General features: G+C 36.3%; 1 protein-coding gene and 1 long non-coding RNA gene across 2 annotated transcripts; one reads left to right on the top strand and one right to left on the bottom strand.

The window, feature by feature from the left end:
- Positions 1-1694: 1694 nt before the first annotated feature.
- THY1 (Thy-1 cell surface antigen) lies at positions 1695-24108 on the bottom strand. Its single transcript, XM_053452362.1, has 4 exons — positions 23965-24108; positions 4966-5023; positions 4457-4804; positions 1695-2047 (listed from the first exon to the last, which is right to left on the bottom strand). The coding sequence occupies exons 2-4, from the start codon at positions 5000-5002 to the stop codon at positions 1935-1937; spliced, it is 498 nt and encodes a 165-aa protein (XP_053308337.1). The 5' UTR covers positions 5003-5023; positions 23965-24108; the 3' UTR covers positions 1695-1934.
- On the top strand, positions 15402-16222 carry LOC128470471 (uncharacterized). Its single transcript, XR_008346034.1, has 2 exons — positions 15402-15441; positions 16054-16222. It is a non-coding gene; the product is annotated as an uncharacterized LOC128470471 (long non-coding RNA).
- Positions 24109-24119: the final 11 nt, after the last annotated feature.

A 24119-nucleotide genomic window follows, 5' to 3' on the forward strand; every position in this document is an offset into this window, starting at 1 on the left:
TTCTAGGCCTAGAAATCAGAGGAAAAGTAAAGGTTTTGTGTTATTTACTCTTATTTCAATCTGAATATATTATTAAAAGTTAGATGTTGGTTCAGAGTTTGAGAAACTCAATTCTTGATTTCATTATACAGGACACTATTCCCCTTTGGTTTCACAGGCCTTCACAGACCAAGCGGTACTCAGCTTAGTTATATGCAGCTGTATGCATTGTGTTATCTGTGATGAGGTGTTCATTTGGTGACGCAGCGCTAAGATGGTTGTGATGCATTAATGGCTAAAAGTTTTGTTGAAGTTTCCATTATGTCTAATCTCCTTAATTTATTTGGGCCTTTTAACTTTTTTGATTTCTGGGATTTTAATAATGTGATAAAAAAGAATGATTTATAGTTGTTTGGATGTCAAATAGTGTGTCAAATTCTGTTGATCTGTATCTGCTATGTTTCCATACATTATTTATGTATACCTGCAAATACAGTTTTTTTTTTTTTATCTCATTCAGTTGCGTGTGCTGTTTCCATGTGTTGTTTATTTGATCTATACCTGAACTACAGGGTGTAAGTAAAAGAGCGGTATGGTTTAGTGAATGAGGGGACAAAGGGACTGTGGGGATGATTACAGGTGAGAGGACCTCTCAATGTCACGGTGCAGTCAGAAGGAGGGAACACTGCACTGACTCTCACTGTCTTCCCCTGATCTGCAGTCAGTGTGGCAAATATATTGGCAGCAGGGTTTAATATTAATATATATTGGCTACAGGGGCTAATATTAATATATATCGGAAGCTGGGACTAATATTTATATATATCGGCAGCAGGGGCTAATATTAATATATATTGGCTGCAGGGCCTATTATCAATAAATATTGGCTGCAGGGGCTAATATTTATATATATTGGCTGCAGGGACTAATAATATATATCGGCAGTAGTGGCTAATATTAATATATGTTGGCAGCAGGGTATAATTTCTATGTATATCGGCAGCAGGGTATATTAGTATGTATCCGCAGCATGGGCTAATATTAATATATATCCGCAGCAGGGGTTAATATTAATATATATCGGAAGCAGGGTGTAATATTTCTATATATCTGCAGCAGGGTCTAATATTTATATATATTGTCAGCAGGGGCTAATATTAAAGAATGAATAATAACTTTAGTCACTTTAGTCACTATATGTATTTAGAGATAAATACATATTATGTAGTTAAAAATGCACGTCTAACGTGTGTATGTATATATATATATATATATATATATATATATATATATAGTGTATATGTACCGTTTTATAATTGGCCCCCCTACTTTGGTCCCTGGCCCCCCATGTGCCCCCCCTAAATATGAAAGCTGGAGACGCCACTGAGGCCAAGCCAGTTTTTGTAGTTTTGCTATAGTTATAGATAGGTTACAATGTTATAAACAGCTTAAATGTATATAGTTTCAGGACAAGTTAAGCTATAAGTAAGGATGAACACATGCCCTATCATGTGCATCACATGATATAATGGTACAATAAGAAACATAATTTTTCTTACCTTTTTTTTTTCACATCAATACCAAATCAAACAGAAACTAAATACCGGTAATTTTATTAAAAGTGTTTGTGCAAGGGAAATATATAGAGTATTCACACACACACACACATTAGACACCATCATGCAAGTCAGCATATGTAGATATATGTATGTGTGTGTTTGTGATATACAATATTTATATAGTTTATATGAAAGCATTACTGTGATACATTTGTCATTTTAAGAAATTGATTTTGTTTCTTGTTTATTGCCTGTGTTTTCTACCATGTAGAAGCTTCTGGGCCAGAGGAAATGTCTTTGATTGGTGATGCTGGGTAACAAGGGCAAGCCATGCCATGAAAAAGGGATGATATCTCTGGTCATGTTGGGATAATATTTTTTTTCAAAGAATGGTCCTCAGAGATACAGAAATCCTCCAGCTTGGAGCAGAGGCAAGGAGAGAAGCAGAAGAAGGGGCCATGATGTGCTGAGGTTGAGCGTGCTGACTCCTCCACATCTTTCTAATTTATCTATATTAAAAACAAAATATTGGTCACACACACAATGCCAATGTATACACTTAGAAATGGCAATTACTTAACACAAAAAACATAAACTAATAGCTACAGACCAGTTAAAAATATTAAGATGAGTTTGGATGGGGGAACCAGGCGTAAAGGATCTTAGGGGGGTAGGTTAGGAATTTGGTCATATAAGCAGAAATTGGAGCTTCTCATGAGTCTTTAACTGGAGGTCTTCCTTTCTCGCTTTGTGTGGGAGCAGGGAGAGGATGAAGCACTACATGGTATAGGAACTGAATAGTGTTTATGCTCATAAACTGTAGTTATAACCATAGCTATGTACAAAGACAAAATCACAAACATTCACTAGAAATGATTTCATTTGCTCCAGTCACCAAATTAACACATTATAAAAATGTACAACATGAAAACAAGCATATGCCATCCATACTATGTGCTCTCTGCTTCAGAAAGCATATATAGCAGACATATATGTGCACACCCCAATTGGCAAATAATACATACAATGTAAACACATAAACTTACACAATTTTTCTCATAACTATATAAAAATCACAAAATTCCAAGTGAACACACAACAAACATACACAGGTAAAACATCTTTACTGTTGCAATTGTTACATGCTTCAATTTTATGATTACTATTTTGTATTCTGTATGCCCTTGTGTGTATTCTTTATCCCCTTTCCATTCTATAACATAGCTATATACCGTAAATTAGTGGTTTTCAACTCCAGGACAGGAGGGCCATTAAACTGGCCAGGAAACCTTATCTGAAAACAATAATTTCACCAAATTTTATTGAGAGGCCTGTGCCCAAGATGGAATATATTTAATAAAATATGGCCCATTTGTAGCTCTGTGGATTTTTTTGTTTGTTTACTGAACTGTAAAATAAATATGCAGTAGAATATACTACCACATTGCTCTTTAATTAAAAAAACTTGCTTTATTAAATTTAAGATTCTGCATATATCAAAATATATAAAGCTCCTCTTTAGCAGTGAAAATAATAATTTAAGATTTGATATCTTGGTTCTTGTCTTGAACACAATAATCCCAAACACTTCCCACTGATCTCAATGGGGCACCCTTATTTATCAAATTATAGTATTATTATCTGTAAACATCTTTAAACTTGACAGGTTAAACTATCTGATGTCAGGGGCAACCAAATAGTACACTATATGAACTAAAACAAAAAAGTTAAACACTCGGAACAGTGTTGCTAGCAGTCAGACATTTGCATGACACATCAACAGTGCTTATGTTATGATCAGGACAACTGGACAAGGTGCTCCATGTGTAATTCAGTAATGCCTTATTGTCTATAATGTGTTTTTTCTAAGCAGACTTAATAAAATGTATTAAATAAATCTTTGTTTCGAACATGGAGCACCTTGTTGGTATGTGACTTTTTAAATGGATGATTAAGATATCTTGTTGTTAATCCTACTATTGTGGTTTCTGATGAGCTTTCTTTTCTTTTTTTTACTTTGTGCATGCAACTAATTATTGGTGTAATTGATCATTTCTAAATTGATAATATTATTCAGTTCCTAGGGCCTTTTTTAATGTTTCATCATTCTGGACACATTGGGGCTATTCAGTAAGAAGCTGAGTGGCTAGTCCAGTTAAGGGTTAACTCAAACGATCAGACTTGATTGAAGACGCATGTCCCTGTTGCTAACAATCACAAAACAACTTGCAGATCCACAATTCGTAGGTTTGTTGCAAGGGCTTGTGAGTGTGTGTGACATTACATTTTGTGAGTTATGGGTAAGGGTGCACAACTTCAATGTTAACTCTCAAGTCCTTGCTTGTAACTTGCAAACTAGCATACATTAAAATAGAAATATTGTTTTTAAATGGAGGCCTCTAGGACTATTGCTGGGGTGGGGCAGATGATTGCCTTCTATTCTCCTACAAATGTGCAGTTGTGTGGGGGTAATTTAAAATGTCCCTTTATACCCCCTTCTCCCCATCCTGTCCCCATCTGAGCCTCGAGCCTCCTGCCATCTGCCAGTCCCCATCTGAGCCTGCTGCCAGTCCCCATCTCAGCCTTCTGTCAAATTTCAGTCCCTGCCTGAGACCCCTGCCATTTTCCATCTGAGTCACCTGGGAAGCATCCACCAGCCCCAAAATGAAGGGAAAGGGCTACAGCAGACAGTCATCTTTATTCAGAGACTCCTGAATCAGCCAGCCCCAAGCATGGCCCTGAACAAGCACCTTTCATCCCACCTAATCTAGTACCTGCAGTTATGACTTATACAAGCTACAGATTAGATATGATAATGTAATAAAACCTATCACTGACATGAGTGACATATTACGATCAATAAGGTAGCAGCATATTTGCATACAGTTTGTGTATGAGCTTTCATCACTCCACCTCACCTTTCTGGACCTTGATAGAGGCTGTCTGGTTAAGAGTCAGGTCACCGGGAATATTCAGAGCACAGGTATAAAGGCCCACATCTGAGGCATTGAAGCGCTCAAGATAAAGCTGGACTAGCCCACGGGAGATGACCGAGCTGGCCCTGTTATGGTATCTTTCACTGAAGAAGTTAACGTTTATGGTACTAATGATTGATTGAGGTTCTCTATCTTGTTTGATCCTGAACTCATAGCGCAGTGGATTGTTTGTGATGTTTTGGTATCGGCAGTCTATACGTAGCTGAGGGCCTGGTCCGCTGAGGCAGGCTGTGAGATGTGTGATCTTCTGGCAGTATCCAGTGTGGAGTACTGAAAAGATATAAAGAGGAAACAGTACATACAATTACAGACAAGACTATTCTTCTCCAAGTGTCCCGATGACTCATGATTCTTCTGTGTGGGACACAGTATCAAGGAATATCATTTCATCCCATGTAACTTGAAAACATACTGTATGTGCTGATACATACCCGCTAGCATTATTGTTATTGGCAGTAAATAATTCATTTTTCTTGTCCTTATTGGCACCTAAGGAAAAAATATTTTATACATATTTTATTAGTAATTTCCATGTCACATGAAAACTTCCATCACTTGGCTACATATTCCATTGAGAACGTTCAACCAGTAAAAAAAAGTGTGCCTTACTAGATCTATGGAGCACGTATGTTATTGTTTTACAATCTGGACACCAAATCGTCCTCGATCAATGTAATGTAAAATATGAAAAAATATTACATATGTTAAATATAAGTGTATTAGGATGAAACTCAGGACATCATTGCTGGCAAATATTAAGGGACGCTGGAAGACTTCAAACAGCAGGCTAGGGATGTTATGTCGGCCATTTTTTCCAGCACCCATCTAATTTCTACATGCTGCTGACCAACACTTAAAGTGGTACACCGCGGTATTTATTCACAAAAGAAAGTCAATTACATTAATATCAAGCTTATACATCTCCAAGAAGACATGGGATCATTTAATTGGTGATGGTCTGCAGCATGTAAAAGGGAGATGTGTCCAGGACAAATGGCTGTACTCAGCCCTACTGGACTTATTATATAGGTTATTTATAAAGAGGTTTTCTGGCTAAAGTTTAAATAACGGCCCTTTCAGCGACCAACAGAATGGTGCAATCAGCAAGAACATTTCAATGCTATTGGGATTAGACCACTTCACAAAGTGAACAAGTACAAATTGTGCTTTTTGTTTTTAATGGTGTAATGGCTTAAAAAACGTCTGGTTAATTTAAGGACTATTATATCGCAGCGCAGCAGACTTTGGTGGTTGTGTGGTAGCGCCTAGCGCCAATCACATGTGCAGCTACCTGAAAACTGACAATGGCTTTTTTCATTTTAACCCCTATCTCTCTTCTGTGAACTGTGATCATGTAAATGATCCCTCTGCAGCTGATCATATCAGGAAACCAGTGCAAACAAGTAAATAGAAACGTTTTTGTTTAACACACAATAAGTAAAGTGAAAAAATAAAAAAAGAATTAAGAGAAAAACAAACCTCAAAGGTGTAATAGAAATGTAAAAAAAATCCTTACTGCCCAACAAGCCAAAAGTACTATTAGTTGTATACGTTTTTAAGTTGTGTAGCGTTTTGATCCTTTATTTCTCTCCAAAGCATAAAAATATATTAATTTGGGGTATTACTGTACAAAGGGGATATGGCTGCATGTAAAACAGGGTTGTTTTCACCAGCAGCACCTATTTTGTGTTGGCGATTGTAAGCAAAATTGCAAACAGTGTGCAAACAATATGCAGTAATTGTATTTGTGCCCACATTTATTATGAGAATGGCTGCATGATAAGTTGTAGAATAACCTTTGTCAGCCAGAGCTTTAATTTGCACCTTCTGTGCCTGATTCTGGTGTACATTACATGCAACCGCAAAGAAACCAACCACAATGTATTCAGCTGCATCTCAGCATTCTGCATTCAGCAGAAATTTCCCACATTTTATGGATTTTGGAAGTTTGGGGCACACTAGAAGACATGCTCATTTCACTACACAATAGAACCCAGAATCGGGCAGGGTAAGCACGCAGAAAATAGGGTTAAATGGCACTATACAAACAGTTTAGATTTAAAAAAGAGATTTTCACAAGTATGCCAGCCTTTTGCTTTTTCTAGTGCATCTGCTTTTGTAGCCAACTCCTCTCAATCTTATAATCAGCCTCACTGATGGTGATGGGAGTTGTAGTACAGAGAGTCATCAACTCATTTTTTAAAAATGAAAATCTTTATAAAATGCGAGTGTAGGGTATATTCTCTTATTTTTTTATTTGTGATAGATTTTTTCTTGCAGGCGGGGAGGTGGTTGGCTGTGGCATAATGTCTGATCCCTTGCATTACAGTAGAGATCAGACAGTTTTTCCAGTGTGCCAGCCAGCTGATCTAACTTAAACAACATGCATTGATACATAATTCATGACGTTGAAGGTTTTAATGGGTTAATATAATGATAAATAACGGTGTTACTTCTCAGCATTTCAAGCCCAACAGTAACAGCATCCCAACATAGGTAACAGCAATGAATCCCCAAACCCTTCCACTTGAGGATACCATTATGTGACTCCCAATAACTAGTTTATCATCCCAAACACCACACCTGCTTCATTCCATAAGAATAACAATAACTGTAAAATGGACCTCTAAACAAGAAAAAATGGGGGCATTATGGCAAAATGCATTAAAAAGCTTAATTTAAAGAATAGCATCCTCAATGCACGTAGTGGTGCTAGCACTGGGAATGCACATTGGAGAAGGAATATACAAGAATAGATTAGTATCATGTTTAGTAGTTTATGCATGCTGTGTTTTAATTTATTTTAAAATGTAACCAGCATTGCAAGGGTTATCAATCAATTACTGTGTCAGCACTGCAAGGGTTATTCTAAAACCCCTTTTGCTGTCTTAGCTAAGAGGGTGTTTTAAAAGCGTGTACTTGTCATTGAAGTAGCCATTCGGGACATACTAAAACGAATGACAAAATGGAATGCCCATAGACTATAATGGGGAGGAATGCCCATAGACTATAATGGGGAGGAATGCCCATAGACTATAATGGAAGGGAAAAGAATAATTGATTTTGAAATAAAAGCTTAAGAAATAGCATTTAGATCTTTGTCACGCATACTCCTCTAGCACACACATGTGATCTAAAACTCAGATTACGTTGGATTATAGCTGTTTTCTATGGAATGACAGGTGAATGACAGTTTTGAGTGGATGCCCATAGGATATAATGGGAGAAAAATCAAACCTTTTTTTAAGACACAACCCTCTGAAAAGTCATATAGATCTTTGGCACACATACTCCTCTAGTACAGATACATGATCTAAAACTCATATTAAGTGGGATTATAGCTGTTTTCTATGGAATGACAGGTAAATGACAGTATTGATGGAATGCCCATAGGATATAATGGGAGAAAAATCAAACCTTTTTTTAAGACAAAACCCTCTGAAAAGTCATATAGATCTTTGGCACATATACTCTCCTAGTAAAGATACATGATCTAAAACTCATATTAAGTGGGTTTATAGCTGTTTTCTATGGAATGACAGGTGAATGACAGTATTGATGGAATGCCCATAGGATATAATAGGAGAAAAATTTAACTTGTTTTTTAGAGAAAACCCTCTGACATATCATATAGATCTTTGTCATGTATACTCCCCTAGTACAGAGACAGGATCTAAAACTCATATTATGTGGAATCTAGCTGTTTTCTATGGAATGACAGGTGAATGACAGTTTTGAGGGAATGCCCATAGGATATAATGGGAGAAAAATGTAACTTGTTTTTTAGAGAAAACCCTCTGACATATCATATAGATCTTTGTCATGTATACTCCCCTAGTACAGTTATAGGTTCCAAACCTCATATTAAGTGGAATTATAGCTGTTTTCTATGGAATGACAGGTGAATGACAGTTTTGAGGGAATGCCCATAGGATATAATGGGAGAAAAATGTAACTTGTTTTTCAGACAAAACCCTCAGACATATCATATAGATCTTTGTCATGTATACTCCCCTAGTACAGAGACAGGATCTAAAACTCATATTATGTGGAATTATAGCTGTTTTCTATGGAATGACAGGTGAATGACAGTTTTGATGGAATGCCCATAGGATATAATGGGAGAAAAATGTAACTTGTTTTTCAGACAAAACCCTCAGACATATCATATAGATCTTTGTCATGTATACTCCCCTAGTACAGAGACAGGATCTAAAACTCATATTATGTGGGATTATAGCTGTTTTCTATGGAATGACACGTGAATGACAGTTTTGAGGGAATGCCCATAGGATATAATGGGAGAAAAATGAAACTTGTTTTTTAGAGAAAACCCTCTGACATATCATATAGATCTTTGTCATGTATACTCCCCTAGTACAGTTATAGGTTCCAAACCTCATATTAAGTGGAATTATAGCTGTTTTCTATGGAATGACAGGTGAATGACAGTATTGATGGAATGCCCATAGGATATAATTGGAGAAAAATTTAACTTGTTTTTTAGAGAAAACCCTCTGACATATCATATAGATCTTTGTCATGTATACTCCCCTAGTACAGTTATAGGTTCCAAACCTCATATTAAGTGGAATTATAGCTGTTTTCTATGGAATGACAGGTGAATGACAGTTTTGAGGGAATGCCCATAGGATATAATGGGAGAAAAATCAAACTTGTTTTTTAGATAAAACCCTCTGACATATCATATAGATCTTTGTCATGTATACTCCCCTAGTACAGTTATAGGTTCCAAACCTCATATTAAGTGGAATTATAGCTGTTTTCTATGGAATGACAGGTGAATGACAGTATTGATGGAATGCCCATAGGATATAATGGGAGAAAAATCAAACCTGTTTTTCAGACAAAACCCTCTGAAATATCATATAGATCTTTGGCACATATACTCCCCTAGTACAGAGACAGGATCTAAAACTCATATTATGTGGGATTATAGCTGTTTTCTATGGAATGACAGGTGAATGACAGTATTGATGGAATGCCCATAGGATATAATGGGGGAAAAATCAAACCTGTTTTTCAGACAAAACCCTCTGAAATATCATATAGATCTTTGGCACACATACTCCTCTAGTACAGAGACAGGATCTAAAACTCATATTATGTGGGATTATAGCTGTTTTCTATGGAATGACAGGTGAATGACAGTATTGAGGGAATGCCCATAGGATATAATGGGAGAAAAATGAAACTTGTTTTTTAGAGAAAACCCTCTGACATATCATATGGATCTTTGTCATGTATACTCCCCTAGTACAGTTATAAGTTCTAAACCTCATATTAAGTGGAATTATAGCTGTGTTCTATGGAATGACAGGTGAATGACGGTATTGATGGAATGCCCATAGGATATAATGGGAGAAAAATCAAACTTGTTTTTTTAGAGAAAACCCTCTGACATATCATATAGTTCTTTGGCACATATACTCCCCTAGTACAGTTATAGGTTCCAAACCTCATATTAAGTGGAATTATAGCTGTTTTCTATGGAATGACAGGTGAATGACAGTATTGATGGAATGCCCATAGGCTATAATGGGAGAAAAATCAAACCTGTTTTTCAGACAAAACCCTCTGAAATATCATATAGATCTTTGGCACATATACTCCTCTAGTACAGGTATAGGTTCTAAACCTCATATTAAGTGGAATTATAGCTGTTTTCTATGGAATGACAGGTGAATGACAGTATTGAGGTAATGCCCATAGGATATAATGGGAGAAAAATCAAACTTGTTTTTTAGAGAACACCCTCTGACATATCATATAGATCTTTGTCATGTATACTCCCCTAGTACAGAGACAGGATCTAAAACTCATATTATGTGGGATTATAGCTGTTTTCTATGGAATGACAGGTGAATGACAGTATTGATGGAATGCCCATAGGATATAATGGGAGAAAAATGTAACTTGTTTTTTAGAGAAAACCCTCTGACATATCATATAGATCTTTGTCATGTATACTCCCCTAGTACAGTAATAGGTTCCAAACCTCATATTAAGTGGAATTATAGCTGTTTTCTATGGAATGACAGGTGAATGACAGTATTGATGGAATGCCCATAGGATATAATGGGAGAAAAATCAAACCTGTTTTTCAGACAAAACCCTCTGAAATATCATATAGATCTTTGGCACACATACTCCTCTAGTACAGAGACAGGATCTAAAACTCATATTATGTGGGATTATAGCTGTTTTCTATGGAATGACACGTGAATGACAGTTTTGAGGGAATGCCCATAGGCTATAATGGGAGAAAAATGAAACTTGTTTTTTAGAGAAAACCCTCTGACATATCATATAGATCTTTGGCCCATATACTCCCCTAGTACAGTTATAGGTTCTAAAACTCATATTAAGTGGAATTATAGCTGTTTTCTATGGAATGACAGGTGAATGACAGTATTGATGGAATGCCCATAGGATATAATGGGAGAAAAATCAAACCTGTTTTTCAGACAAAACCCTCAGACATATCATATAGATCTTTGTCATGTATACTCCCCTAGTACAGTAATAGGTTCCAAACCTCATATTAAGTGGAATTATAGCTGTTTTCTATGGAATGACAGGTGAATGACGGTATTGATGGAATGCCCATAGGATATAATGGGAGGAAAATCAAACTTGTTTTTCAGAGAAATCCATCTGACATATCATATAGATTTTTGTCATTTTGAACACTGGTGACACTTGTAATATGTTGGTCACCAGAATGAGGAATCTGCACACACACCAAAGGAACTCTGGTGCTTAACTGCGCCAGGAAGGGCCAGCTCCCCAGTAGATCAAAATAAATAAAGGCTCCAGGCACTCAAGGGTTTCAGCTCAGGCAGATTTATTAAAGGAAGACAGCAACAACGTTTCAACCTTACAATGAGGTCTTTATCAAGTTGATAAAACTGTTGATAAAACATAAGTTTGCCAGTTGGTAACAAGCAGCTGCAATAGACAATAATATGTCACAATTTTATTTTGCTCTTTCTTTTTCCTCATGGAATCTATGACCATCACCTCCCTGGTATTAAAAAGGATTACACCAAGGCACCAGTGCTGTCCGCAGCCCCAGGAATCCGTGTTAAAAGGAACCAACAAAATGTCTTTGTTTAAGGCGACATTTTCCCCCAAGAAGCTGTAGAAAATGTCTGCTCTTCCTCGCACCAAACTTTGGTAAATGTAGGTGGGCACATCAAAATCTTTTGTGTAAGATTTCTCTGGCAGATGAAGTTGCTTATGGCTTCTTCAATAGCTTCATCACAAAGCCATTGTCCGGGATCCAGTGTTTTCAAAATCTGTTCTTTTACTGTTTCTAGCAATTTGTTATCTGAATCTGTTGGTGGCAGGTTCCAGGGGGTTAAGTCATCCCATGCAACAAGTTCATTCATTTCATGCCCATCCTTCTTTGGCGTTGAGTGTTTAGGCAGTTGGCCCAAGGATTTGATGGAAATATCAAACTCAATTATGGCTATATGACTTTGTGGCCAGTATAACTGAGCTGCAAAAGCAAATTCTGCATTTCTCACCACTAACTAAAGTAAACCATCTCATACTTACAGGCAATAGGAAGCAACTTCGAATAAAGTAAACATTGCCCTAGTAAATTAGATAAATGGTTTAAATGTTATAATGAGGCTTAAAGTGATATTTATTAATTAAAATAAACTGAGATAGTGGGTTCTATCCAATTATGTGAGATAAATCAGTTATTGTTTTTTTGACTAAATAGGTTGTATTTCCGTCTATGGTATTCAATGAGCTGAGATAGATTAATTTAAGCCTCTGAATAGAGCCGGATATTTCAATATGCTGATTTAGACATGTGTTAAGCTGGACCAAACTAGGTTTATTCGGCTGTTAAAACATTTCCAAATTAGCCCAGCATAATACATAATTAAATTGGTAAGATTTCTTTAAAGGATGTGATTAACCCCAGCGTCTATTTTACAATGCTTTCCAAAAAAACTACCAGATAAATTTCCATCTTTATTCATCTATAATTTCCTACCAACTCATTCAGTGCATCTCCACAAATTATATATTGAGTTTTTAGAGGACAAGTAGGATCTAATATACACAAACCATTTAATATTGAAAACAAATTCGAAAAAATACCATTCTTTTCACAGTTGCTTCTATTAAAAAATATACATAGCCAGTGTAAAGTAAGTAGAATAAAAAATCTAACTTTATTTAGGTATTTACCTTGATTTTGGAAACACCTCCTATGCCTGGTATTTATATTTATTTTGGTAGTTACTGGGTATATTATATTATATAGTTTGGCCCCAAAAGTATAGAAAAAGCTATACTGCTGTATAAAGGTATTCAGTGCCCTTCACTAAGATTGACACACTTTGTAAATATGAGCAAAAAATGCTGTGAAAATTTGTCTTGACGTATGTTTCCATTGATAGTTTACATTTTTTAGTACATCTGGGTGACTTGGAATAGGAAGTTGTTCAACCATGACTTCCTGTTTCACAGGGGTATAAATATTAGGTAACACATAGGCCAAATTCCCTATTGATCATAATGGGTAAAACCAAAAAATATGGCTGTGATGTGGGGCAAAAGATTGTTGAGCTTCACAAAATGGGAAATATTTTTATTAGTGATATTGTTGATGGAAAGGTATGTCTTTTTGCAGATGACAAAAGTTTGCAACAGGGTTTATGTTCCTGGAGGGATAAGCCAAATGGCAAATGATTTAGATAAACTGGAAAAATGGTCAGAGCTGTGGCATTGATAAATGCAAAGTAATGCACCAGTGCAAAACAACCCAAGGGCAGAGTATAGAATATTTGATACGGTCCTAACCTCAACGTGTGAGGAAAGGGATTTAGGGGGTAATTATTTCAGAGGATATGATTTAAGTTTTAAAATACTTAAAGGGAGTTTATTTAAAAGGAGAAACATCAGAAAATATTTCTTAACTGAAAGGGTAGTGACTTCATGGAAGAGCCTTCCATCAGAAGTGGTAGATGTTAATACAGAGAAGGTGTTTAAGAAAGCATAGGATAGGCATAAGGTTAAGCTAGATATAAGATAAGGCCAGGTACTAAGGAAAGTTTTAAGATGTTGGGCAGACTGGATGAGGCGAATGGTTGTTATCTGCCGTCACTTTCTATAAGTGGCTTTAAGAAAATGGCAAAAGCACTGAAAATGCCTACTTCCACCACCAGCGAAATAATTAAGGAGTTCCAGTCAACTGGAAATGTTATGAATTAAGGAACCTGGAAGGAAGAGTATGTGTGTCTATATTGTCTCAAAGCACTGTGAAGAGGATGGTTCTAGTCGCAAAAAAATCTCCAAGGATCACAGCTGAAGAATTGCAGAAATAAATTGCGTCTTGGGGTCAGAAAATCTTCAAAACTACAATCCAACGTCACCTACATCACCACAAGTTGTTTGGAAGGTTTGAAGAAAAAAGTTTCTACTCTCATCCAAAAACAAACTCAACTGGCTTCAGTTCGCCGGACACTACTACAACTTCAGATAGGATCGGGTTCTATGGTCTTGTGAAACCAAAGAAGAGTTTTCTTGCCAATAAACACCAGTAGTGGGTTTGGCGCACACAGAGAGGTAGCCATATGGAAAAGGACCACATGCCCACAGTTAAATATGGTGGTAGCTTTTTTAATGCCATCGCTGTCCATTGATTTGAACTCCATAGACATGTGGACAGTCCACCAGCGTCGACCTTGAAATTTAAAAGATGGGGAGAGATTTTGTATGGAGGAATCTGAGATCCCTCGCCATGTATTCTCCAACCTCATCGGGCATTATAGAAGACTTAGAGCTGTTATCTTGGCAAAGGGAGGTAAGCACAAAGTATTAACTAAAAGGGTGCCGATAATTCTGCCACACATATATTTCATTTTTATTTATTTTTTTTAAAAAAAACCTGTGTTGTGTTTGCAATTGTTTGATATCCATGATAGCAGAGCATTTCTGTGTGTTATTTGAAGAAAAGATGAAAGGGTTAAACAATAAAGACAAATCTTCACAGCATTTTTAGCTCATTTTAAACCAAGGGTGCCTATGTTCGTGGAGGGCACTGTATACCTTTATACAGCAGTATAGCTTTTTCTGGCCACTTTTGTGGGTTAAATATTATATATATCCCAGTAACCCAGTTTAGCCCAGTAACTACCAAAATAAATACCAGCCATATGAGGTGTTTCCAAAATCAAGACAAATACCTAAATACATTTTTTTTTCTTACTTTGCACTGGCTATGTATATTTTGTAATAGAATAAACTGTGAAAATTGATTTTTTCCTATTTTTAGAATTTTTTTTCATATTAAATAATGGTTTATGTATAAAATATATTTTTTTCAAATGAAGATCCTACTTGTCTTCTAAAAACACAATATATAATTTGTAGGGATGGACTGAGTTGGCAGGAAATCATAGTTGAATAAAGATGGAAATGTATCTGATATTTTTTTTGGAAAGCATTGTAAAAAAAACCAAAAAAAAAAAAACCTGGTCATTAACGGGTTAATCATAGCCTTAAATAAATCTTACCAATTTAATTATGTATTTTGCTGGGCTAATTTGGAAATGTTTTAACAGCCGAATAAACCTAGTTTGGTCCAGCTTAACACATGTCTAAATCAGCATATTGAAATATCCGGCTCTATTCAGAGGCTTAAATTAATCTATCTCAGCTCATTGAATACCATAGACGGAAATACAACCTATTCAGTCAAAAAAACAATAACTGATTTATCTCACATAATTGGATAGAACCCACTATCTCAGTTTATTTTAATTAATAAATATCACTTTAAGCCTCATTATAACATTTAAACCATTTATCTAATTTACTAGGGCAATGTTTACTTTATTCGAAGTTGCTTCCTATTGCCTGTAAGTATGAGATGGTTTACTTTAGTTAGTGGTGAGAAATGCAGAATTTGCTTTTGCAGCTCAGTTATACTGGCCACAAAGTCATATAGCCATAATTGAGTTTGATATTTCCATCAAATCCTTGGGCCAACTGCCTAAACACTCAACGCCAAAGAAGGATGGGCATGAAATGAATGAACTTGTTGCATGGGATGACTTAACCCCCTGGAACCTGCCACCAACAGATTCAGATAACAAATTGCTAGAAACAGTAAAAGAACAGATTTTGAAAACACTGGATCCCGGACAATGGCTTTGTGATGAAGCTATTGAAGAAGCCATAAGCAACTTCATCTGCCAGAGAAATCTTACACAAAAGATTTTGATGTGCCCACCTACATTTACCAAAGTTTGGTGCGAGGAAGAGCAGACATTTTCTACAGCTTCTTGGGGGAAAATGTCGCCTTAAACAAAGACATTTTGTTGGTTCCTTTTAACACGGATTCCTGGGGCTGCGGACAGCACTGGTGCCTTGGTGTAATCCTTTTTAATACCAGGGAGGTGATGGTCATAGATTCCATGAGGAAAAAGAAAGAGCAAAATAAAATTGTGACATATTATTGTCTATTGCAGCTGCTTGTTACCAACTGGCAAACTTATGTTTTATCAGAGAAGAGTGGAAGGCATACTTGTGTGAGGACTCAATTCAACAAAATAACAGTTTTATCAACTTGATAAAGACCTCATTGTAAGGTTGAAACGTTGTTGCTGTCTTCCTTTAATAAATCTGCCTGAGCTGAAACCCTTGAGTGCCTGGAGCCTTTATTTATTTTGATCTACTGGGGAGCTGGCCCTTCCTGGCGCAGTTAAGCACCAGAGTGCCTTTGGTGTGTGTGCAGATTCCTCATTCTGGTGACCAACATATTACAAGTGTCACCAGTGTTCAAAATGACAAAAATCTATATGATATGTCAGATGGATTTCTCTGAAAAACAAGTTTGATTTTCCTCCCATTATATCCTATGGGCATTCCATCAATACCGTCATTCATCTGTCATTCCATAGAAAACAGCTATAATTCCACTTAATATGAGGTTTGGAACCTATAACTGTACCAGGGGAGTATACATGACAAAGATCTATATGATATGTCAGAGGGTTTTCTCTAAAAAAAAAACAAGTTTGTTTTTTCTCCCATTATATCCTATGGGCATTGCCTCAAAACTGTCATTCACCTGTCATTCCATAGAAAACAGCTATAATTCCACTTAATATGAGGTTTGGAACCTATAACTGTACTAGGGGAGTATACATGACAAAGATCTATATGATATGTCAGAGGGTTTTCTCTAAAAAGCAAGTTACATTTTTCTCCCATTATATCCTATGGGCATTCCATCAATACTGTCATTCACCTGTCATTCCATAGAAAACAGCTATAATTCCACTTAATATGAGTTTTAGAACCTATACCTGTACTAGAGGAGTATATGTGCCAAAGATCTATATGATATGTCAGAGGGTTTTCTCTCAAAAAACAAGTTTGATTTTTCTCCCATTATATCCTATGGGCATTCCATCAATACTGTCATTCACCTGTCATTCCATAGAAAACAGCTATAATTCCACTTAATATGAGTTTTAGAACCTATAACTGTACTAGGGGAGTATACATGACAAAGATCCATATGATATGTCAGAGGGTTTTCTCTAAAAAACAAGTTTCATTTTTCTCCCATTATAGCCTATGGGCATTCCATCAATACTGTCATTCACGTGTCATTCCATAGAAAACAGCTATAATCCCACATAATATGAGTTTTAGATCCTGTCTCTGTACTAGAGGAGTATACATGACAAAGATCTATATGATATGTCTGAGGGCTTTGTCTGAAAAACAGGTTTGATTTTTCTCCCATTATATCCTATGGGCATTCCATCAATACCGTCATTCACCTGTCATTCCATAGAAAACAGCTATAATCCCACATAATATGAGTTTTAGATCCTGTCTCTGTACTAGGGGAGTATACATGACAAAGATCTATATGATATGTCAGAGGGTTTTCTCTAAAAACAAGTTTAATTTTTCTCCCATTATATCCTATGGGCATTCACTCCAAACTGTCATTCACCTGTCATTCCATAGAAAACAGCTATAATTCCACTTAATATGTGTTTTAGATCCTGTCTCTGTACTAGAGGAGTATGTGTACCAAAGATCTATATGATATTTCAGAGGGTTTTGTCTGAAAAACAGGTTTGATTTTTCTCCCATTATATCCTATGGGCATTCCATCAATACTGTCATTCACCTGTCATTCCATAGAAAACAGCTATAATCCCACATAATATGAGTTTTAGATCCTGTCTCTGTACTAGGGGAGTATATGTGCCAAAGATCTATATGATATGTCTGAGGGTTTTGTCTGAAAAACAGGTTTGATTTTTCTCCCATTATATCCTATGGGCATTCCATCAATACTGTCATTCACCTGTCATTCCATAGAAAACAGCTATAATTCCACTTAATATGAGGTTTGGAACCTATAACTGTACTAGGGGAGTATACATGACAAAGATCTATATGATATGTCAGAGGGTTTTCTCTAAAAACAAGTTACATTTTTCTCCCATTATATCCTATGGGCATTCCATCAATACTGTCATTCACCTGTCATTCCACAGAAAACAGCTATAATTCCACTTAATACGAGGTTTGGAACCTATAACTGTACTAGGGGAGTATACATGACAAAGATCTATATGATATGTCAGAGGGTTTTCTCTAAAAAACAAGTTTGATTTTTCTCCCATTATATCCTATGGGCATTCCATCAATACCGTCATTCACCTGTCATTCCATAGAAAACAGCTATAATCCCACATAATATGAGTTTTAGATCCTGTCTCTGTACTAGGGGAGTATACATGACAAAGATCTATATGATATGTCAGAGGGTTTTCTCTAAAAACAAGTTTAATTTTTCTCCCATTATATCCTATGGGCATTCACTCCAAACTGTCATTCACCTGTCATTCCATAGAAAACAGCTATAATTCCACTTAATATGTGTTTTAGATCCTGTCTCTGTACTAGAGGAGTATGTGTGCCAAAGATCTATATGATATTTCAGAGGGTTTTGTCTGAAAAACAGGTTTGATTTTTCTCCCATTATATCCTATGGGCATTCCATCACTACTGCCATTCACCTGTCATTCCATAGAAAACAGCTATAATCCCACATAATATGAGTTTTAGATCCTGTCTCTGTACTAGGGGAGTATATGTGCCAAAGATCTATATGATATGTCTGAGGGTTTTGTCTGAAAAACAGGTTTGATTTTTCTCCCATTATATCCTATGGGCATTCCATCAATACTGTCATTCACCTGTCATTCCATAGAACACAGCTATAATTCCACTTAATATGAGGTTTAGAACCTATACCTGTACTAGAGGAGTATACATGACAAAGATCTATATGATATGTCAGAGGGTTTTCTCTAAAAAACAAGTTTAATTTTTCTCCCATTATAGCCTATGGGCATTCCCTCAAAACTGTCATTCACGTGTCATTCCATAGAAAACAGCTATAATCCCACATAATATGAGTTTTAGATCCTGTCTCTGTACTAGGGGAGTATACATGACAAAGATCTATATGATATGTCAGAGGGTTTTCTCTAAAAACAAGTTTAATTTTTCTCCCATTATATCCTATGGGCATTCACTCCAAACTGTCATTCACCTGTCATTCCATAGAAAACAGCTATAATTCCACTTAATATGAGTTTTAGATCCTGTCTCTGTACTAGGGGAGTATACATGACAAAGATCTATATGATATTTCAGAGGGTTTTGTCTGAAAAACAGGTTTGATTTTTCTCCCATTATATCCTATGGGCATTCCATCAATACTGTCATTCACCTGTCATTCCATAGAAAACAGCTATAAACCCACTTAATATGAGGTTTAGATCCTGTCTCTGTACTAGGAGAGTATATGTGCCAAAGATCGATATGATATTTCAGAGGGTTTTGTCTGAAAAACAGGTTTGATTTTTCTCCCATTATATCCTATGGGCATTCCATCAATACTGTCATTCACCTGTCATTCCATAGAAAACAGCTATAATTCCACTTAATATGAGGTTTGGAACCTATAACTGTACTAGAGGAGTATACATGACAAAGATCTATATGATATGTCAGAGGGTTTTCTCTAAAAACAAGTTACATTTTTCTCCCATTATATCCTATGGGCATTCCATCAATACTGTCATTCACCTGTCATTCCACAGAAAACAGCTATAATTCCACTTAATACGAGGTTTGGAACCTATAACTGTACTAGGGGAGTATACATGACAAAGATCTATATGATATGTCAAAGGGTTTTCTCTAAAAAACAAGTTTGATTTTTCTCCCATTATATCCTATGGGCATTCCATCAATACCGTCATTCACCTGTCATTCCATAGAAAACAGCTATAATCCCACATAATATGAGTTTTAGATCCTGTCTCTGTACTAGGGGAGTATACATGACAAAGATCTATATGATATGTCAGAGGGTTTTCTCTAAAAACAAGTTTAATTTTTCTCCCATTATATCCTATGGGCATTCACTCCAAACTGTCATTCACCTGTCATTCCATAGAAAACAGCTATAATTCCACTTAATATGTGTTTTAGATCCTGTCTCTGTACTAGAGGAGTATGTGTGCCAAAGATCTATATGATATTTCAGAGGGTTTTGTCTGAAAAACAGGTTTGATTTTTCTCCCATTATATCCTATGGGCATTCCATCAATACTGCCATTCACCTGTCATTCCATAGAAAACAGCTATAATCCCACATAATATGAGTTTTAGATCCTGTCTCTGTACTAGGGGAGTATATGTGTCAAAGATCTATATGATATGTCTGAGGGTTTTGTCTGAAAAACAGGTTTGATTTTTCTCCCATTATATCCTATGGGCATTCCATCAATACTGTCATTCACCTGTCATTCCATAGAACACAGCTATAATTCCACTTAATATGAGGTTTAGAACCTATACCTGTACTAGAGGAGTATACATGACAAAGATCTATATGATATGTCAGAGGGTTTTCTCTAAAAAAACAAGTTTAATTTTTCTCCCATTATAGCCTATGGGCATTCCCTCAAAACTGTCATTCACGTGTCATTCCATAGAAAACAGCTATAATCCCACATAATATGAGTTTTAGATCCTGTCTCTGTACTAGGGGAGTATACATGACAAAGATCTATATGATATGTCAGAGGGTTTTCTCTAAAAACAAGTTTAATTTTTCTCCCATTATAGCCTATGGGCATTCCCTCAAAACTGTCATTCACGTGTCATTCCATAGAAAACAGCTATAATCCCACATAATATGAGTTTTAGATCCTGTCTCTGTACTAGGGGAGTATACATGACAAAGATCTATATGATATGTCAGAGGGTTTTCTCTAAAAACAAGTTTAATTTTTCTCCCATTATATCCTATGGGCATTCACTCCAAACTGTCATTCACCTGTCATTCCATAGAAAACAGCTATAATTCCACTTAATATGAGTTTTAGATCCTGTCTCTGTACTAGGGGAGTATACATGACAAAGATCTATATGATATTTCAGAGGGTTTTGTCTGAAAAACAGGTTTGATTTTTCTCCCATTATATCCTATGGGCATTCCATCAATACTGTCATTCACCTGTCATTCCATAGAAAACAGCTATAAACCCACTTAATATGAGGTTTAGATCCTGTCTCTGTACTAGGAGAGTATATGTGCCAAAGATCGATATGATATTTCAGAGGGTTTTGTCTGAAAAACAGGTTTGATTTTTCTCCCATTATATCCTATGGGCATTCCATCAATACTGTCATTCACCTGTCATTCCATAGAACACAGCTATAATTCCACTTAATATGAGGTTTAGAACCTATACCTGTACTAGGGGAGTATACATGACAAAGATCTATATGATATGTCAGAGGGTTTTCTCTAAAAAACAAGTTTAATTTTTCTCCCATTATAGCCTATGGGCATTCCCTCAAAACTGTCATTCACGTGTCATTCCATAGAAAACAGCTATAATCCCACATAATATGAGTTTTAGATCCTGTCTCTGTACTAGGGGAGTATATGTGCCAAAGATCTATATGATATGTCTGAGGGTTTTGTCTGAAAAACAGGTTTGATTTTTCTCCCATTATATCCTATGGGCATTCCATCAATACTGTCATTCACCTGTCATTCCATAGAAAACAGCTATAATTCCACTTAATATGAGGTTTGGAACCTATAACTGTACTAGGGGAGTATACATGACAAAGATCTATATGATATGTCAGAGGGTTTTCTCTAAAAACAAGTTACATTTTTCTCCCATTATATCCTATGGGCATTCCATCAATACTGTCATTCACCTGTCATTCCACAGAAAACAGCTATAATTCCACTTAATACGAGGTTTGGAACCTATAACTGTACTAGGGGAGTATACATGACAAAGATCTATATGATATGTCAGAGGGTTTTCTCTAAAAAACAAGTTTGATTTTTCTCCCATTATATCCTATGGGCATTCCATCAATACCGTCATTCACCTGTCATTCCATAGAAAACAGCTATAATTCCACTTAATATGAGGTTTGGAACCTATAACTGTACTAGAGGAGTATACATGACAAAGATCTATATGATATGTCAGAGGGTTTTCTCTAAAAAACAAGTTTAATTTTTATCCCATTATATTCTATGGGCATTCCCTCAAAACTGTCATTCACCTGTCATTCCATAGAAAACAGCTATAATTCCACTTAATATGAGTTTTAGATCCTGTCTCTGTACTAGGGGAGTATACATAACAAAGATCTATATGATATGTCAGAGGGTTTTCTCTAAAAAACAAGTTTAATTTTTATCCCATTATATTCTATGGGCATTCACTCCAAACTGTCATTCACCTGTCATTCCATAGAAAACAGCTATAATCCCACTTAATATGAGTTTTAGATCCTGTCTCTGTACTAGAGGAGTATATGTGCCAAAGATCTATATGATATTTCAGAGGGTTTTGTCTGAAAAAAAGGTTTGATTTTTCTCCCATTATATCCTATGGGCATTCCCTCAATACTGTCATTCACCTGTCATCCCATAGAAAACAGCTATAATCCAACGTAATCTGAGTTTTAGATCACATGTGTGTGCTAGGGGAGTATGTGTGCCAAAGATCTAAATGCTATTTCTTAAGCTTTTATTTCAAAATCAATTATTCTTTTCCCTTCCATTATAGTCTATGGGCATTCCTCCCCATTATAGTCTATGGGCATTCCTCCCCATTAAAGTCTATGGGCATTCCATTTTGTCATTCGTTTTAGTATGTCCCTAGCCATTCACCTATATATTGTGCTTAGCAGTTACACCATATGGGTGAAAATATAAGTGAAATCTAACATTTCCCCACGCTACCTACTAACAATTACAATCATGGCTGCTGGGTGGAGTGTGCGTACTCTGGGAACACAGCGCGCAGGCAGTCATATTTAAAGCACCTGAAACCAGCAATTTCACTAGCACAATGTGTGTATTATTATTATTACATTTTATTTACAATATAGACCCAACAATTTTCACAGCATTTCTTACAGTACATACATTCAAAGGGTTAAGAAGCAGTACTCGCATGTTTACATATATATATGTGTATCTATCTATCTATCTATATATATATATATATATATATATATATATATATATATATATATATATATATATATATATATATATAAGCAATACTTACCGGCAGTGGACCCTCCCATCCTATTTTGAGGTCCACTTTTGTATTCTCTTGGGCTTCACCACACAAATGTTATTGCTCACCTTGTTACAATGTTGCAAAATTAGTAGGAAATAATCACGTCTAAAGTGTGATGAGAACCTCCTATCTTTTGCCTGTAATGGTAATGTTTTCCACTAAAACACTCTGAAGGTCACAAAGATGCTGCTTGTCTGCTCCTGTAATGCTATGAGATATGACACCCTTTTATTAGATTTTGCATGGTAGTATAGAACAGACTATATTCATTATTAAAGTTAACCTTGACTCCAGTAGATGTTTGAAGTTAGAACACATTTATTTTGATATTGCCTGTAATGTGCTACAATAAATGTAAGTTATGTTACTGGATATTCAAACTCCCTCTGCAATCTACTGCCAGAAAGTGCATGCATGCCCTGAATGGGCAGGTAGTGCGTCTGCTCTGTCTACAATGCAGAGATTTAGCAATTTGCTTAGCCTGCTTGTGGTACTTTGTGAAGGTGTCCAAATGACAGCCTCCTGGTTGCCCCAGTTTACATATTCCATTCAATCAGAATCAGTCTATCCATCTATCGGTCTGATCTGCAGCTGTCTGTCTCTCCTGTGCAGCAGTGTGACACCTCTGTATTCATGGTTATTATACAGTATAACATGCATCGGCCCCCATGCAACCTCGCACTTGTCTCCTGCAGCTTGCTTTACCTTCTTCCCTGAGTATGTCCGTCTTCCGCAGCACTCAGTGTCTCCGTGTGCCGCAGTGCTCAGCTGCTGTCTCTGCAGAGAAGGGAGGGGAGTGCTGGATGGCTTCCAGAACTGCAAGGAAAAAGAAGTGGACTATCCCATCCAATTCTGGTGGG

The sequence above is a fragment of the Spea bombifrons genome, chromosome 12 (assembly GCF_027358695.1).
Source record: "Spea bombifrons isolate aSpeBom1 chromosome 12, aSpeBom1.2.pri, whole genome shotgun sequence".
In the NCBI taxonomy this organism is placed as follows: domain Eukaryota; kingdom Metazoa; phylum Chordata; class Amphibia; order Anura; family Pelobatidae; genus Spea; species Spea bombifrons.

Bases quoted from the DNA above. Each gene is read 5' to 3' on its own strand.
- THY1 (XM_053452362.1), bottom strand. From the start codon at position 5,002: ATGAATTATTTACTGCCAATAACAATAATGCTAGCGG. The intron at 4,805-4,965 runs GTATGTATCAGC...ATATCTTTTCAG, and splicing joins AATAACAATAATGCTAGCGG to TACTCCACACTGGATACTGC. The intron at 2,048-4,456 runs GTGAGGTGGAGT...TTTTTAATATAG, and splicing joins CTCTATCAAGGTCCAGAAAG to ATAAATTAGAAAGATGTGGA.